The sequence below is a fragment of the Danio aesculapii genome, chromosome 22, assembly GCF_903798145.1.
Source record: "Danio aesculapii chromosome 22, fDanAes4.1, whole genome shotgun sequence".
In the NCBI taxonomy this organism is placed as follows: domain Eukaryota; kingdom Metazoa; phylum Chordata; class Actinopteri; order Cypriniformes; family Danionidae; genus Danio; species Danio aesculapii.
In genome coordinates, this window is record NC_079456.1 from 3,230,673 (window position 1) to 3,250,184 (window position 19,512).

Here is a 19,512-nt window from a genome sequence, read left to right on the forward strand (position 1 = left end):
GGGCCACGCACACGTAATACACAATTATGTAGCGCGTTAACTTTAAATTGGCTCAAAGGGAATATAACAGAATTTAAAGCGGCTTCAAAAGAATCAACTTTCTTGAACTGAACAAACGACTCGTCCAGCGCTCGTTTGAACAGACAGGGCTGTTGACTCAAAAACGAATATTGCTATTCCAAATAAAGTAAAAACACGTTAATATTTAAGCAGGGTAACAAGATCTAGGTATAAGGCAATAGATTCATAAGTATACACAGGCCACTTTCAATACAAAAGAGACTTTATTGACCATGAATAAAACTAACCCATACACACATGCATTCATAACGGTTTCAGACAAGTAATAGAAGGAAAAGAAGAGTTTAGGAGAGATGTGATGTAAAACCTAACCAAAGGGAACCAAATAATTCAGCCTTTACTGTTTCTCAGACAGGGTTATCTATCACTTAACTAGATTAGCAGATCATACGCCAGTTCAGCAATAGATCTGGAGATGTACTTGCATTCCTTAGTGATGTGGTGAAATCCCTCTGTGGAGTTTGATTCCCACGTGAGTTCACTCATGGTTGGTTTGCCGTTGAAGTGACATATCTGAGGCTGCTGATGAAGTGAAGTCTGGTAGTTCAAGTTGGAGAAAGCACAACTGTTGTCATGCTGACTGGTTTCGCGACATAACTTAACTAGACTCTCGACGGAAAGAAAACAAAGAAGAGTGAACGGAAGATGGGGAGTTTGAGGTTGGTCTCATCCCATCTTAATGTCCAAGTCCGACTGGACTGGACCTGGAGGAGAGTTCTCCTGTAAGCGGAGCATCTCAACTCCTTAACAGCTGCTGCTCGACTCTGCCTAGAATCTGCTTGGAGAGTTTTGGGGTGATTGGTTTTAACCATCAATGTTTCCGGCCCCTAATAGAGATGGATTAATAAGGCATTGTCCGTGGATCTGCGTGACAGTCCCATGTTAGCACATGCAGCTTTGGCGTGACTCACTCACATGAGGCATGGTGCTTAGACATATAGTATTAAGCATACATTTATAATAGGAACATAATACATTTTACATATCTATAATTAAAAGAAATGAAAGAAAGGGAAAAGGTTTCACTCTTTCATCTTGCATAACATACACGTAATGGTAAATTTGTGATAAATCAAAGCATAATGGTTACACATAATTAATACATTGTTAATGTAGAAAGGATTCAAGTGTTATACATAAGCAATAAAATGACTCATTAAAAGTCCGCTATCATCGTTTTGAGGATGATCTAATGAACTTTAACGTTTGGTGATAGTTTATAAAATTCAGAGAGGATTTTGATTCTCTGTTTTGGACCAAAGTCAGTCAATTCTCTATCTTGCATGGGGGTTGAAAACCCCATTTCCTGAGGTCGAACATAAGGTCTTTCACGAGTTCACACTTGCAACAGTTTCAGAATAAAGCGTATTTGGCGTGCTGTCCGGGGAGAGGGCTCTGAGCTCGGGGAAGACACCCAAACTCGAGTTATTCCTCTTATCAGTAAACAGAGTGGAATAGGGATTCGAGCAAAGTATCTAGCCCGGCCCCAGAACGCTCCCCCCGAGATTGTAATGCTTAAGAGGTGAGGTGACGGGGAGGTGGAGGGATGCTAAAGTCGTAAGATGCTTCAGGTAAGACAGCTTTGGTATATATAGGGGTTTGGTCAAGAACTGATTGGATAATAGAATAATTGTCAATGACGTATTTGATACTGAAACTTCTGCGCGTGCTCCTCCCCAAATTTGTTTATGAAACATCACTTGTTAAGAAAAGTGTTCTCGTGATCAGTTACCCATTCGTCTTGAGTTAACTTGATCAAGATAGTAGGTCCGATGACACTTAACTGATGATAAACCAGTCGTGAGGCCAATAGCCTCAAGGCATCCGCTTCCTGCTCTGTACTGCAACAAATGTGGCCTGACCTTCTGATTTTGGTCAGAGACCAAAATGGTTCTCGATTAAGGTGATTCTAATCACAGGTGTCGACTCAGTTATCGGTGTCTGCATCGTTAGGTCCCTACAAGTCTCAAAGACTAATGTCTTGTTTCCACTGAGCAGTACGGGTCACCCTGAAGAAAGTTTTTATTTTTAAAAACTTTTACGTTACATCCTTTGCAAGCTACTGGTGCGAGTCATGTTTTGATTTTGAACAACAATAAAGGAAACAGCAGATCCTGTTTTCCTTTTGACTTGTGGCTGTTTGTTATGGTGCGTTCGCACCAGACGTGGCTTGCGCAAATAGATTGTGCGTCATTATATGCATGAGTTTACTTGCTTCATTTGCGTGTCAAATTTACTTCGTGAAGTTTCACAAACTAATTTCGAGAGGAGCATGCGATATGATTGATCGCAGCTGGTCTCTCATATGCAATCATTACTAAACCAATTGGATCATTCCAAACTCACTATAAGCCTGACTAGTATTACTCCCTCATCTTCGTTTTTTAATGATTCCACCCCAGCTCCACCTTTCCTCCTTTACCAGGGGGAGCTCTCGAGAACTACCTAATCTTGTACGCCCTTACATGCTCATTGACCAGGCGGGAGCCCTGGGCTCAATTATCTCCGAGCTCAGGGTTCTCTTCCGGGACAGCATGACAAATCTGCTATTACTATCAAGCAATATCTAAGAGTGAACTCTTGAAACGAGATGCATATGCATGTCATGGGAGGGGTGTCTTGTCTGTCTGCTGACTCTAGTTTCATTGCTAAATGGCTAACATGGATTTTAATGAGAGAGTAGCTGCACTTTATGTGCTTTAAGAAGGCTGAAAAAGGGCGTAGATTCGTTCCGCATCATGTCTGGGTCTATCAGATCCTTTAGAGGTGCAACCAGCCCAGTGAGTTCATTAACTCTTCCAGAATCTGCACCTGGATCATGAATGCTTTCGACAGTGTTTCCAACTGAGCCGGTCCCAGTTCGATAAGCTGTTGTCCCATGTCGGCAGGAGGATTTCCCCTTAGGATAACAGACGGTACATCATTGTCACGTCTCTACTAGAGCAAGCTCCTGATTGGTTAACACAGCGTGAATGCATTCAGTTGTTACTGTTTCAGCTCTGCTCGAGCTGACACTGGTGTGTTATTGTCCACACAGTGGGGTTTAATGCGTCTCCCACATGTAATTTCAAGAGACTGACTCGAAAAGTGGGATTAATCATTTGCGTCCCTATTTCACTTTTCTCATTTCTGTTCTTAATTTTCAGACCCGATAGTGAAGGAGGAGGAAAGTGTCAATGGTCAATATTCATGCTCTTGGTGTGGAAAGAGTTTTACGCAACAATCCAGTTTATGGACACATCAGAAGACTCACACTGGAGAGAAAACATACACATGTTATCAGTGCGGCAAATTATTTGTTAAGCATTCAGATTTGAAGGTCCATCTTGGAGTTCATACAAACAAGAAGCTGTATTCATGCTCCGAGTGTGGAAAGAGTTTTGCCCATCAGACATTTTTAAAAACACATCAGAAGATCCACAGTGGTGTGAGAGAGTTTGCGTGCTTTGTGTGTAGAAAGACTTTTATTAGAGCTAGAGGCTTGAAACGACACCTGGTAATTCACACTGGAGAGAAACAATACAAGTGTTCACACTGCGACAAGACATTTGGGTGGCCAGAAAACATGAAAAAACACGAGAGGACTCACACTGGGGAGAAACCGTTCAAGTGTTCATACTGCGACAAGACATTTGGTTGGTCAGAAAACATAAAGAAACATGAGATGACTCACACTGGAGAGAAACCGTACACATGTACTCAGTGCGGGAAGAGTTTTATACAATCATCAACGCTTAAGAAACACATGAAGATCCACACTGGAGAAAAAACTAGCTGTGTATTATCAAAAGATGCTAATTAGATTCATGTGCAACACTAGTCGCATAAAACATTTGTGAATTAAGCAGCGTTTTCATCCAATGAGTCAAAGAAAACTAAATGGTCAATTCCTGATAAATTGGAGCAAATATCAGGCAGAAAATGTAGATTTAAGCTATAGAAGAAGCCAATGTTTTGTACAGGCATTTTTAGAAAAACCAAAACATTTCAGATGTTTTACAATGTGGTTTGGCTAATAATGCGTCCCATCACACACAATAATCATCACATGATCTGTTCAAACTAAATCACATTACATTTCTCTGATGCGCATGCTGGAGTTTATTCTGTAATTGTGTTTCCAGCATAGTTTATGTTTAGTTAATTGAGATCAGCTTATAGATGGAGTTCCTCATCAAACAACATGATCTGAAGCTGTTGTTGTTGAAGACATTTCAGTAGTCATTTTGCTTCATGCTGTAATTTATATAATTATGCAAATTATCAAAATGCAAAGTTTATGCTTTTATATCATATTGAATTTTATTATGCATATTCATCACCTGTAATTGCTCAGTTTTTATTCATTAGAGGTTTTTCAGCATGTGGCGACAGTTTGTGTCTGTTCAGGAAAGAGAAACTTTACAGTTTTAAGATATAAACTAAGATTTATTAAACTTTTTCCTTGTGATTTTTAAAACTGGATATCAACGATGATATCTGATCAATATTTCATTGTTATTAGCTTCAAGCAGACATTTTTAAATGTTTATTAATCATCTTTCAATAGTTTGTTAAAAACGATTGTTTACTGAAAGTTGTTAATTCAGAATAGATTTTTTGCCATGAAGGATCACTTTGCTTTCTAATTTTAAAGTGCCAAATAAACAGCATTTCACCTCACGCATGATTAAGATTTTCGTCCTCATTAGCAAATGTTTTGACTTCTCAATAGTTGATTCGGCGCGTTTGTTTACGATCCTCCGTTGTTCCCGCCTCGCCATGATGACGTCATCACCGACGCGTTCATTCAGCGTCGAGTCTTCAGAGCTGAGGTGAGTCGTTGACGCCTTTTCTCGTGTTTACACAACAATAAAACACACTTTACAGTTTATTAAAGCGACAATCTGCGACTAGTTTCTGCATTGAGTTCACCTCTATCTGTGTGTCTGCTGACCAAAACAATACAGCAGGCAGAGAGAGGCTGTGAGAGTTGTGTATGAGTGTTTCCTCTGTATGTTATATCGCAAAGTATGATATGAGAAGGGAAAGAATGGGAATCTACTGAAATCACAGTTTGAAGCACAACATATTTATACGTCTGTGTGTTGTTGGTGTTTGCATTCTAAGTTCTGTACTGGAATGAAAACGTTCTAATTTTAAGTTATATAGATTGCTATGGAAAGTCTGTTGGTAAACTACAATAATCTCTTTATTTCATGTCAATAGTTTCATTTTTACCTCAGTTATACTGATGCCTTCAGATCTACAAATTAGCACATTGGTTTATTTTTGATTTATTTCATGAACCAGTGTAAATTAATCTGATTTGTTCTCTTTATTATTTAGAAGCTCGTCCTCCTTCAGTTCAGCTGTAAATACTGGAATATTCCCATCAGTCTACAAGTGAAGACGAGCATCAGACCATCAGGAAGAAGAGAAACCTGCAAAGACAGAGTTTATTGAAGGACAGTGAGAAGATGAGTGATCCAGAACCCTGCAGAATTAAACAGGAAGAGACTGAAGAACTCATAGGTTTGTGTTTATTCATTACTCTTCAATAATAATTAAAATGCAAGATGATTCGTGCATATTGTGTGTCCATTGCTCTACAGGCGATTCATCCGCCTCCTGACTGCTTTACTGGGCTGTTGAGTTTTAACATTTCCAATTTTATTCAGCTAAAAATGAACTGAATGACTGAAAAAGATCTGATTGTTTTGGAGATTGAACAAGGAGGAAAACCCTTCACTGTTATTTGTCTATAGCACTTGTTCACTGCTGCTCTTATAGTTGTGTAAATTGCTTCCTTGTCCTCATTTGTAAGTCGCTTTGGATAAAAGTGTCTGCTAAATGACTAAATGTAAATGTTATAAAATTAAATAAAAAAGGATTATTAGTTTCTATTATGTTTAAATAGCAAAGAAGCATCCAACTAATTACAATAATAAGATACATAATCTCTTCAGTTTAAGAATAAATATGTATTAAATTAGGAAATCTCTTTAAGTAATGTGACTTAATCTAAAACTTATTGGGGCTCGACTTGTTTAGAGTGAACCCCTGACTTGACGAGAGCTTGATTTGTCTGAACTGTGACTTGAGTCTTGCTCGGACTTGACCATGTGTGTCTTGTCCCCATCTCTGCTATGAACTACCTGACTGAGTGATGTGTGTGAAACCACAATCTGCAGCAGGGGTTGACTAACCTCTTAAAATCAAACTTATTTAATTAATTTTCAGATGTGAAGGAGGAGAGTGAAGAGCTGAATGAAGATGAGGAGAAACATCAGGTCAAACCTGAAGAAGAAACTCAATCAGAGACTGAAGATAGTATTTTAATGGAAACAACAGCTGTTAAAGATTTCACCTGCACTCAGTGTGGAAAGAGTTTCAAGGACAAATTCCATCTCAAGCGTCACATGATGATCCACACTGGAGAGAAACCTCACAAGTGTTCACACTGCGACAAGAGATTTCGGGATTTAGTATCCCTGAAAACACACAAGAGGATCCACACTGGAGAGAAACCGTATCACTGCACTGCTTGTGGGATGAGTTTCAGACATAAATCTTCTCTAAGAACACACACACAAATCTTTCACAGTAAGTAAAAGATCCAGCACTACTTCGTTGTATTATTTAGGATCATTGTAGAGTTGTTACCATATTTAAAGGAGTCATATGATGCGCTATATAAATAAACATGTATTGAATTGAATAGTGTAACCTGCCAGTCCTACAGCACCCAACCAGCTCTGAGCTTGGATTGCAACTTTGCATGGGAGTTGGTTACTCTAAGGAGGCTAAAGACCATAGCCTCTAGCGTCTGTCGCTAGAGCATCTTTAGAGGTCAGAGGAGTGAGGTTTACTTGCACAGCACTTCACTAGCTGGCCTCGGTTACAGTAGCGTAATCTGTCAGGTAGGCTTAATCGCCACAACACCTGTTATTTTATATTTTAAAGTAAATCTCCAGGTTTCCTGACTATTCTCAGTGTTTTAGTACAGATCATGGCAAGATGATTCCATCAGTGGATCCTGCATTTCTGCTGTTTTTCTGCCGCCTCAATGCAGATGCAGCTGACAGTGATGCCAAAATGGCGTAAATGCTTTCAGTTTTTACTGATTCAGCTCTGCTCGAGCTTGAGACCGGTGTGTTATTGTCCACACAGTGGGGTTTAACCCTCCGGTCGTGTTCGCATCCTGCCCCTAACTTTAGTGTTCCCGGTCATAATTGACCAATCTATTTTAACTGCTCTAATATTAGCACAAACATCATTTTTCGACACCAAATCAAATCACTTTTATTGTCACATCATCAGCAGCACGTGTTCTGTGATGAGTGAAAAGCTTAGGTGCTGGCTCCAAACAGTGCAAAATACAACGGCATACAACAGCATACTCCCTAAAAAAAACAGGACAATGTAAAATTGGCAGTGTTGACAGCGATATGTTCAATGAATAGGTGTACACATAGCTGTAGGCAGTATTGTTTTAAACCAAATTGTTTTTACCAAATTTTTATTGAACATTCTTTAGCTGTGAACAATGTCTCAAAGTAGCGTTTAACATGAATTTGCAGAATTAGACATAAAATAACTGCAATGAAAATAAAAATAAGCGCTGAAAATATATCACAAAATGAACAGTAGATGACAGAAATCAAAATACTTTGTTTCATTACCAATAGACAGCTAACTAAAATAACTATCACAGGGTCTGACCAAAGAAACTTTACATTTTAATCCATCTGAATGATTTATCAACCAGCAAAGCACAAACAAAATGCTTTCCTGTGTTCTGAGTGATCGAATTTTCAGTCCTTCAAGAGTACTAATATAGGGAATAGTGACTGAGGGTATATACAGTGAGAATGGACACAGAACTAGCACTAGTTAAACTTTAGTCATTTTTGAGCGAGATGATAACGGTCTAATATAATAAAATAATTGTTGCTAAGCTAAGCTAAACGTGCTCCTGCTAGACTCAGAGATTGGCTGAACGGAGATTGGCAGAAAGAAAGAAAGAAAGGGAACAAGATTCCTTCTCTGTGCTTCTCCAGAGATAGAGAAATAAATAAATAAACAAAAATAATAAAATAAGAGAGAAAGAAAGAAAGAATGAAAGACACACATATGGATTCAGATAACAGACACCTAAGTCTGTGTGAAGATATACACGTTGGAGGATCCAACACTTTCATGGCAATTCATAACTTATTGGTTTAGTAGCTAATCCATATGAAGTTGTACGATCTCGTTCATACAATTTTGTACAATTTGCTTCTCCCCAATAACGATTGGGTTTAGGGGTGGGGTTGGGTGCCACGCTTCCTTTTAAATACCGTACATTTTTGTACGACTGAACTAGTATGAATTAGCCACTAAACTGACAAAACGTAAAATAGCTATAGTTATGTTAAGCACATATGCGCGTAAAAGATGTGTACCTGCAAAAGACATTGTTCAGTCTTAAATGATTGAGTGAGTGAGTGAGTGAGTGAGTGAGTTGGGGTAGTGTGTGTGGGGATGTTTTCTGTCTGATGAATGAATATAGCCTGGATACCCATTCATTTCCTATGGCGGTCACTTTTGACCGGGAACACCACAGGTGTAATAAGGTTGATTTAAACACTCACAATTCAATGAAAGAGATGATCATCACTTTTATATGTTCAAATGTATAGTGTGGAGGATATCATAAGGCCTTGAGGCAATCAGATGTAAAACACAATATTTATGAGTGATTTCAGTTGTAAATCGGTCAGATTTGACCCAAACACGACAGGAAGGTAAATGCATTTCCCACACGTAATGTCAAGAGACACTCGAAAAGTGGGAATAACTTAAATAAAATAATTGATCATTGATTAAAATGCTCATTGATAATTGATCTGTCACTGATTAATCATTCGCTTCCCTGTTTCACATTTCTCTTTTCTGTTCTTAATCTTCAGACCTGATGGTGGAGGAGGAAGAAAGTGTCAATGGTCAATATTCATGCTCTTGGTGTGGAAAGAGTTTTACTCAACAATCCAGTTTATGGACACATCAGAAGACTCACACTGGAGAGAAAACATACACATGTTATCAGTGCGGCAAATTATTTGTTAAGCATTCAGATTTGCTGGTCCATCTTATAGTTCATACAAACAAGAAGCTGTATTCCTGCGCCGAGTGTGGAAAGAGTTTTGCCCATCAGACATATTTAGGAAAACATCAGAAGATCCACAGTGGTGTGAGAGAGTTTGCGTGCTTTGAGTGTGGGAAGAGTTTTATTAGAGCTGGAAGCTTGAAACAACACCTGGTAATTCACACTGGAGAGAAACCGTACAGGTGTTCACACTGTGAGAAGACATTTGGGTTGCCTGAATACCTGAAGAGACATGAGAGGATTCACACTGGGGAGAAATCATACAAATGTTCACACTGCAACAAGACATTTTGTTGGTCAGAAAGCCTGAGAAAACACGAGAGGATCCACACTGGAGAGAAACCGTACACATGTACTCAGTGTGGGAAGAGTTTCACACAATCATCAACCCTTAATAAACACATGAAGATCCACACTGGAGAGTAAACTAGCTGTTTCCATCAAAATATGCAAATTAGATTCATGCGCAAAACTGAAACGTCGCATAAAACATTTGTGAGTAAAGCAGCGATTCCATCCAATGAGTCAAAGAGAACTAAATAGTCATGTCCTGATAAACTGGAGCAAATATCAGACTGAAAATGTAGATTTAAGCAGTAGAAGAAGCCAATGTGGGCTGTTTTTCTTCTATAATAAGTGACTTGCACATCAGAAGATGAAAAGCAATGTGATGGCTATTTGAGGCGTGAGACACTCAAGGAGTTCTGGAGGTTATAACAACACGATGATGACAGACTTTGGCTGAGGCGTTTTGGAAAGAGCAAAACATTTCAGATGTTTGACAATGTGGTTTGGCTAATAATGCGTCCCATCACACACAATAATCATCACATGATCTGTTCAAACTAAATCACATTACATTTCTCTGATGCGCATGCTGGAGTTTATTCAGTAATTGTGTTTCCAGCATAGTTTATAATGTTAATTCAGATCAGCTTATAGATGGAGTTCCTCACCAAACAACATCTGAAGCTTTTATTATTGTAGGCCTTTCATGATATGATACATGATCATTGTTTCATTGTTATTAGCTTCAAGTAGACATTTTTAAATGTTAATTTTTATTAATCATCTGTCAATAGTTTGTCAAAAACGTTTAATGTTTACTAAAAGTTAGTTGTTACTTCAGGAAAAGATCATTTTCAAAAGATCAACTCTTATGTCTGTCAGCATGAAGGATCACGTTTGCTTTTTAATTTTAAAGTGCCAAATGAACAGTATTTCACCTCACACATGATTAAGATTTTCGTACTCATTAGCAAATGTTTTGGCTTCTCAATAGTTGATTCGGCGCGTTTTTTACGATCCTCCGTTGCTCCCGCCTCGCCGTGATGACGTAATCACCGACGCGTTCATTCAGCGTCGAGTCTTCAGAGCTGAGGTGAGTCGTTGACGCTTTTTCTCGTGTTTACACAACAATAAAACACACTTTACAGTTTATTAAAGCGACAATCTGCGACTAGTTTCTGCATTGAGTTCACCTCTATCTGTGTGTGTGCTGACTAAAACAATACAGTAGGCAGAGAGGAGCTCTCAGGGGTGTAGGAGTATTTCCACTGTTGCAACGCAAAGTATGATATGAGAAGGGAAAGAATGGGAATCTACTGAAATATCAAGAATTTGTAGCACAACATATTTATACGTCTGTGTGTTGTTGGTGTTAGCAATCTAATTTCTGTACTGGAATGAAAACGTACTAATTTTAAACTATATAGGTTGCTATGGAAAAAAAAACTGTTGGTAAACTACAGTAATCTTTATTTCATGTCAATAGTTTCTGTTTTACCTCAGTTATACTGATGCCTTCAGATCTACAAATTAGCACATTGATTTATTTAGATTTATTTCATGAACCAGTGTAAATTAAGCAGATTTGTTCTCTTTATTATTTAGAAGCTCGTCCTCCTTCAGTTCAGCTGTAAATACTGGAATATTCCCATCAGTCTACAAGTGAAGACGAGCATCAGACCATCAGGAAGAAGAGAAATCTGCAAAGACAGAGTTGATTGAAGGACAGTGAGAAGATGAGTGATCCAGAACCCTGCAGAATTAAACAGGAAGAGACTGAAGAACTAATAGGTTTGTGTTTATTAATTAATCCTTAATAATGAGGCTGAACAGCAGTCAGGTTGTAAAGCTTTAAGCTCTTCATCAGTTTCAGTTCTTTCCACATTACCTTTTACTTTATATTGTTAACAATGTTGGTTTTAAAAATGCACAAAACCTGAATTTTCCTTTATGTGTTTATTTTGTCATTAAACACTGTACAAGTAGTCAGATATGCAAACAGAACCTTTACTTTTTACCTGCTTAAAGAAAACACATCAGTGCATCAAAGATCAGATAACCAATGCTCATTTTCAAGTGTTTGTGTGGAAAGGCCATCCTCAAAATCAGGAAACAACTTTTTTTCTGTGTTTGGGGCTTGTGACTGCTTTTACACGGCAATCAGTGATCTAATGATTTGCCTTAATCTGAATAAGACAATAATATGATTTACATGAGCTGCTTTTTGACTGTTACATTCATGATTCCCAGTTACATGTTATAGCACATAGATCCATCAACGTCATTGCGTCACCAGCCTATAAATGTTTCCTCCGCAGTTTGTGTTTGTGGTCCTTTAAAAAAATCAAAAATCACTGTTTATGTAGTAGACTCTTGATCAGAGTACTGTCTTAATCATGTTAAAATAGAGTATTGGTGTCCATGTAAACATACTCTCTGAAAGTGCCAGATGATGTCACAAGCTGTCAAAGACAGCCCATTCCTCACCTTTAAGTTGATTCCATGAGCCCTCACATTTCCTAAGTTTGACGTGTTTCCCCCCCTTACACACAACTTTTGTAAAGCATTTGCTGCATGTTGGTGTGTCGGAATCGTTGATTGTAAAATACAGCCGTATATTTTTAGAATGCTTAGTTTAAGCAAATTAGATGAATGCGATCATGGCTGTTGATGAAGGAAGTCGCTCACCGCATGCGCCGTAATGTGCGATTTGCCTTATATAAGCAGCAATAACCAACGCCTGACATCGCTGATGGTCACCGTATCCCTTAAAGTTGTTTAGAATTAAATATTTAGAGATGGTGTGACGCAACGTGTACTTGTGTGTGCCTTTGATGCACCCCTTGATGATGCTTACGTTCTTGTCGCAGCACCGGAATTAGGCACCGAAATTCATATGCTGTTTCAAAGGGCACCGGGTTTCAATACCCAACCCTAACAACTAATTACAATTATAATAAGATGCATAAGTTCATCTTTCCCGTTTCAGATTAAATATGTATTAATAAAAGAAATCTCTTTAAGTATTGTGACTTAATCTAAAACTTATCAGGGCTTGACTTGACGTGTTTAGAGTGAACGTCTGACTCGATGAGATTTTCTTGATTTGTCTGAACTGTGACTTTAGATTTGATGGTGAAAGACTTGAGACTTGCTCGGACTTGACCATGTGTGTTTTTTCCTTATCTCTGCTATGAACTACCACACTGGGAATGATGAAACCACAATCTGCAGCAGGGCTTGACTAGCCTCTTAAAATCTAACTTATTTACTTCATTTTCAGATGTGATTGAGGAGGGTGAAGAACTGAGTGAAGATCAGGAGAAACATCATGTCAAAAGTGAAGAAGAAACTCAATCAGAGACTGAACAAAGTATTTTAATGGAAAGAACTGCTGTTAAAGATTTGACCTGCACTCAGTGTGAAAAGAGTTTCAGGGACAAACGCATTCTCAGGCATCACATGATGGTCCACACTGGAGAGAAACCTTACAAGTGTTCACACTGCACTAAGAGATTCAGATATCCAGGACACCTGAAATCACACGAGAGGATTCACACTGGAGAGAAACCTTTCAAGTGTTCGCACTGCGACAAGAGATTCCGACAATCAGGACAAGTGAAGTCACACGAGAGGATCCACACTGGAGAGAAACCATACAAGTGTTCACACTGCGACAAGAGATTCCGACATTTAAGACACCTGAAATCACACGAGAGGATTCACACTGGAGAGAAACCATATTACTGCACTGATTGTGGGATGAGTTTCAGACATAGAGCTTCTCTAAAAATACACACACGAAACTTTCACAGTAAGTAAAAGATCCAGCCCTACTAGATGGTATTGTTTATGATAATTGTGGAGTTGATGACACATTTTAAGGGATCTTATAATGCGATTTGATATTTTACTTTGTCTTTGGACTGTGACAACTTATTTGTGTTTATATAAGATCTTAGGGGTGGGACAAAATGTCAATATGCAGAGATATTGTGATTTTCCAGCCGTGATACATTATCGATACTTTGCCACCAAGTATCGACATTTGTCTAAATGTACAAAAGATCTAAATAATCAGTCTTAACCCATAACAGGTATCGTAAGGGTTAACGCTCATTTATACTTGTTTATATAGTGCAAGCCTTGCGCATTGCCATGCTTTTATACTTTTGCATGCAGCTCTGCAATAACACTTCCAAAACAATAGCTGTCGTGTTTCTTCGCTGGTGGTTTTCTGAACGCTACATTAATGCACAAGTAGATTAAACTCGCTCATTCAGAGGCGGGAACCGGCAGACCTGCAACAACTTTAATAATAAGGTAAACACAAAAAAGTTTCCAATTAGAGCTCCTTCACGGGACTCCACATATCTTAAAAACACTCGCTCCGTCAGTCTCACGGCTCTTACCACCACCCACACTCATTACCGCTACCAAGTTGACCAATCACAGAGCTTGTGCTACAATGTGTAGTTAGTTTTTTGAGAGGTGCGCGTCAGTGACAGCTCGAAGGCTGCGCTGTATCATATGCGTGTGTTTGACCCAGAAGTATAAATCAGTTTTAAGCGGAGGTCACACTGCTCTTTTCGCCCCATAGACTTCCATTCATACGCATGTGAATGCGTCAGAGCAGACATACAAGCTTGTGCGACAAGTTTTGCAGTTCGTTGCAGTGTTCTGAACTCTGACTTGTGAAATCACATCATGTGACTGCGTCAATCGAAAATCAAAACATGACCTCTCTGAACAGAAATGTAAAATATGGACCAATCGCTCACTTTCTAAAATGTTTAATCATCTTGTTTAATCCCGCCCCTTCTTGCAGCGCCGTACAACAGAATTTCGCATGTTCATTCTGCGGTGTCAATGAGCACTAACACTGACTAGCAGTTTACCACTTTGGCTGGAGTACACCCAGCCACCTCCAGGTGGCGCATCCTGTAATGGCAGATCAACAATCGGTGGTGGAAAGAGTACTGAAAAATCATACTTGAGTAAAATTACCATTACTTGCCTAAAAATGTAGGGGAATTAGGGGAAAAGTATCTGTTGTAAATATTACTCAAAGTATGAGTAAAAAGTAGCCCTTTTTAAAGTACTCGCGTGTTATGCTGTGAAAAGCTGATGCATTACATCTAATTTGTGGATGTGTGTAAACGTAACATTCTGTAGAGCATTTAGTTATTGCCCAGCAGGCAGACAACGTTAATATTAGGTTAGATTTAGGTTGTGATGTCAGGTGTCCAATTCAATGTCTAGCCAGTGTCTAAGTACAATGTTATTTTGATGCCCAGTAACGATGTCAAATGACGTTGATATTTGGTTAATTTTGGGTTGTGTTGGAAACTGACCAAAATCCAACATCGAGCCAACATCTTAAACCAACATCATATTGACGTCAAATACTGACATTTATTCGTCAGGTATGACCACCAAAATCCAGCGTCTGATAGACGTCATAAGTGGTAACATCAAGCTGTAGCATCATTAGACGTTGATTTTAGGTTGGCTGTTGGACATTGACTTCGGCTTAACATTGGGTTCTGATGTCAACAAGATTTTCATTTCCAAACAAAATGCAACGTTCCCACAAAATTGGGGTACAACATAAATTTGACGTCTTGTTGACGTCCTGTGACTGCTAGGTGCTTAAGGCCATTTCAGTCATCATACAGTAAACATACGTCATCTTCTCATCAGTCACCCAGTCTCTGGGTTAATATGTGTAAAGATTTCGGACATTTTCTTGGACACTTTTAATGCTTCTAAACAGTTTGCTACAATTATAAAGTGCCCATGTCTTGAGGTAGTTCATTACAATGCGATTTACCTTCTACGTGCGATTTGATTGGACAGGAATCGCAGGTCTGATTATTCTAATCCCCATAGAAAGGAAAAAAAGTAATGACTGCAGGTTGAAGGAAAGTAGTGGAGTAAAAGTACAAATACTGCACTAAAAATGCACTCAAGGGAAAGTAAAAGTACACATTTATAATACTACTTAGTAAATTACATTTCCTGAGAAAAACTATTCAATTACAGTCATTTGAGTATTGGTAATGTGTTACTTTACACCACTGTCAACAATACATCAGAGACATTTAAACCACTGACAGATGAGCCGTTGCAATAGTGAAAATTCTCAGGTATATGGATACCTTCTTCTGTCCAAGCTGAACCAAGGTACTTGTGTGTTTCAGAGATCGCAGGTCTCCCGAAAGCCTCCGGTAGTTTCTCCCTCACAGACCCGCTTTCAGTTTGCTTGCGCTTGCCCTCTGTCAGTACTGATGCTGTGTTCAAACCAGACACGGAATGCGTGGATAAATCGCGATATTCGCGTAAATAGTTGCTTGAACATTTTAAGATTACTTGATTAATTAGCGCGTCAAATCTGCTTCATTCACGCGTCAAATCTGCTTCAATCGCGCATCAAATTCACTAAGCAATGGGTGCGGATTTGCATGATGGGCAGGGCTTCTGTCTGCCCGGTGACTGTAGCTTCATTGCTAAATGGCTAACATGGTTTTTATTGAGAGAATAGCTGTGTTTATGTGCTTTACGAAGGCTGAAAAACAGCGTTGATACGTTTGGAGCCATGTCTGAGCCCACTAGCAGTGCTTCTGACTGAGCCGAGCCCAGTTTGATGAACTGTTGTTGGTGTCAGCAGGAGATTTTCCCCCGGGACACCAACAACAGGCGCTACGTCATGATCACACCCCCCACAAGAGCAAGCTCCTGATTGGTTAACGCGGTGTGAACGTCTGCTGAAGTTCAGATTTTCCAACTTGAGCGTATCACGCGAAACACACGATATACGCGTTAAGCACGTCAATCGCTCAAAGCGCACCGCTTCGTTCGCGCAAAGCGCTTAATTTGTGCCGCGTCATTTACACGTATCGTGCTGCAGGATGTCTATTCGCGCCTTTGCATTGACTTAACATGTAAATCACTTGTGCTTGATGCTTTTTTTCGCGTCTGGTGTGAACGCAGCATGAGATTTCATACAGGAATATGAGCTCAATTTCATTCCGCATACATTTCTATTAGATAAAGATATCAACAGGACATGGACATATCATTTAAAGGGCTTTGAGTTTATTTAGCCACTACAGATCTTGAAACAGTCTTGTAGATGATATTATGAAAACTTTGGCTGAAAATATTAGAGAAGAAATTTGTTCAAATTGGATGGTTTTCTTGTGATATATTGATATATTGCTGATATTTTGATCTGTCAATATCAGGAGCTAAAAACCTTCGATTCCCACCTCTATAAGATCTGTAAAGTCTCAAAGACTAATGTTTTGTTTACATTGAGTAGTTCGGTTCGGTAAAAACAGGAAATAACATAATATAATGACATAATTGATTAAAATGGTCATTGCCATTTATTCTGTCACTGATTAATAATTTGCATCCTCTATTTCACATTTCTCTTGTTAAATGTAACTTTTCTTACTTAAGTTTCAGACCTGATGGTGAAGATGAATGTAGATAGCGTCAATTATCAACATTCATGCTACTGCTGTGGAAAGAGTTTTATGCATCAGTCAAGTTTATGGAAACATCAGAGGACTCACACCGGAGAGAAACCGTACACATGCACTCAGTGTGGGACGAGTGTTGGAAAACTATCACATCTTAATCAACACATGAAGATCCACACTGGAGTGAAACCACACAAGTGTGATCAGTGCGGCAGATCGTTTTTTAGACCTTCAGATCTGAAGAAACATCTCATAATTCATACAAACAAGAAGCCTCATTCATGTTCTGAGTGTGGAAAGAGTTTCGCACATCATTCATATTTAAAAAAACATCAGAAGATGCACGCCAGTGTGAGAGAGTTTGTGTTTGTGTGCTTTGAGTGTGGGAAGAGTTTTGTTACACCTGGAAGCCTGAGACGACACCAGATCACTCACACTGGAGAGAAACCGTACACATGTACTCAGTGCCGGAAGAGTTTCACACAAGCATCAACCCTTAAGAAACACATGAAGATCCACACTGGAGAGTAAACTAGCTCTGTTTTCATCCAAAGATGCAAACAAAAGTGATTCGCAAACTGGAATATCGCATAAAACAGTGGTCCCCCGACCTTTTTATTAGCATTGCGGACAGGGTACAGGCGGACGCTTGACAATTTTATCGTGGACCAGGGGGTGTGGTGGTTCGTAGGTTGCTGGGCGATCATCGACCATTTTCTCAGAGGATGACAAGCTGACAAAACATTGCTGCAGCTCTGATACAAGTTTTAGTATGGAGAAAATAACAAAGAACTGCACTGTTTGGGTGTTCTGTGTTTGTCTGAGATAATTAGGCTACCGAAATTTGTATATACCACACAATGTATTAATCTGATTGGTTAGTTCTTGTCACATGATGCGCTCATGGGATTTATTCATCTAGGCCCGTCCGGAAGGTGCACACCTCAATTGCTATGCAAACGACCCCTAAAAAGCTGCTGTCATTTGCGATCTCCAGCAGTTGGTCTTCTTGCGCAGACATGCTGGATTCACCTGATTTGTTGAGAAATGGGTTGCGGATCCATACCGTGGCAAGTTGTGAGTCCTTCACTGGGCCTTTTCCCCTTAACAAAGTAACTGTCCAGAGTTAAATGTGGGCACTCAATTGACCAAGATGTTTGTGAGAGAATACGGTCATTTTTCAAAATAAACGATTGCTCATTCATTCATTTTCTTTTTGGCTTAGTCCCTTTATTACTCAGGGGTCACCACAGTGGAATGAACCGCCAACTTATCCAGAATATCTTTTGCACAACAGATGCCCTTCTAGCTGCAACCCATCACTGGGAAACATCCATATACTCCCATCCACACACATACACTACGGACAATTTAGCCTGCCCAATTCACCTGTACCGCATGTCTTTGGACTTGTAAGGGGAAACCGGAGCACCCGGAGGAAACCCACGCCAACACGGGGAGAACATGCAAACTCCACACACAAATGCCAACTGACCCAGCTGGGACTCGAACCAGCGACCTTCTTGCTGTGAGGAGACAGTGCTACCCACTGTGCCACTGCATCATCCCTAAAAGATCGTTCAGACTCAGATAATTAATAAAACAGAAATAATAAATGATTTCTTGTGCCGCCAGGTACCAATGGATGCACATAACGGTACCGGTTCGTGGCCCGGTGGTTGTGGACCACTGGCATAAATCATTTGTAAATAAAGCAGCATTTCCATCCAATGAGTCAAAGACAACTAAACCATCATGTCCTGATAAACTAGCGGCAAATATCAGACAGAAAAATGTAATATTGTGTGGTCGAAGAAACCAATGTGGGCTGTTTTTCTTCTATAATTACTTGCAGATCACAAGACGAAACACAATGAACGTAATGTGGTGGCTTTTGGGAGCATGAGATGCTCAAGCAGTTGTTGAAGTAATAATAAAATAATAATAATAATAATACTGAAAGACTGTGATGACAGACTTTGCCTGAGGCGTTTTAGAAAGACCAAAACAACATTTAAGATGCTTTACAATGTGGTTTGTCCATTAATGCGTCCCATCACACACATTTTGATCATCTCATTGTTGGGGAACCTACACTATTAACCCAGAAATCACTGGTGTGTCAGATGAAGAGCCAGTCAAAGTTCACTGCAAGATAGTTTGCAGTTTTATCAGTATAAGCCAGCTTTAACAATCAGTTCATAGGCCGCTGTGCTTCCAATCCCAAAACAGCAATTATACTCTCACATAACATCATTAACTGCAATGAGGCCCAGTGGGAAGAGTTTTGGCCGCTTGTCTAATCTACTCAGACAAGCAGAGAACAACCAGTGTGTGTGTAAAACTCTTAACCAGATTACAGATGAAGAAACGTCATCTAAAGCTTTGACAGCAGCTTCATTGTAGGATTCAGATCAGCTATAGATGGAGTTCCTCACCAAACAACATGATCTGAAGCTTTTATTATTGTAGACATTTCATTAGTCATTTTGCTTCATGCTGTAATTTATAAAATTATCA

General features: G+C 39.3%; 2 protein-coding genes across 2 annotated transcripts in view; both read left to right on the forward strand.

The window, feature by feature from the left end:
* LOC130215599 (zinc finger protein OZF-like) overlaps nt 1-19,512 on the forward strand; it is a 226,606-nt gene that overhangs the window by 83,105 nt on the left and 123,989 nt on the right. The gene's annotated exons all lie outside the window — the stretch shown is intronic.
* LOC130216538 (zinc finger protein 271-like) lies at nt 5,384-18,205 on the forward strand. Its single transcript, XM_056448436.1, has 6 exons — nt 5,384-5,595; nt 6,304-6,666; nt 9,018-9,636; nt 12,630-12,637; nt 12,786-13,316; nt 16,970-18,205. Exons 1-6 carry the CDS (start codon nt 5,541-5,543, stop codon nt 17,521-17,523), a joined length of 2,130 nt encoding a protein of 709 aa, XP_056304411.1. The 5' UTR covers nt 5,384-5,540; the 3' UTR covers nt 17,524-18,205.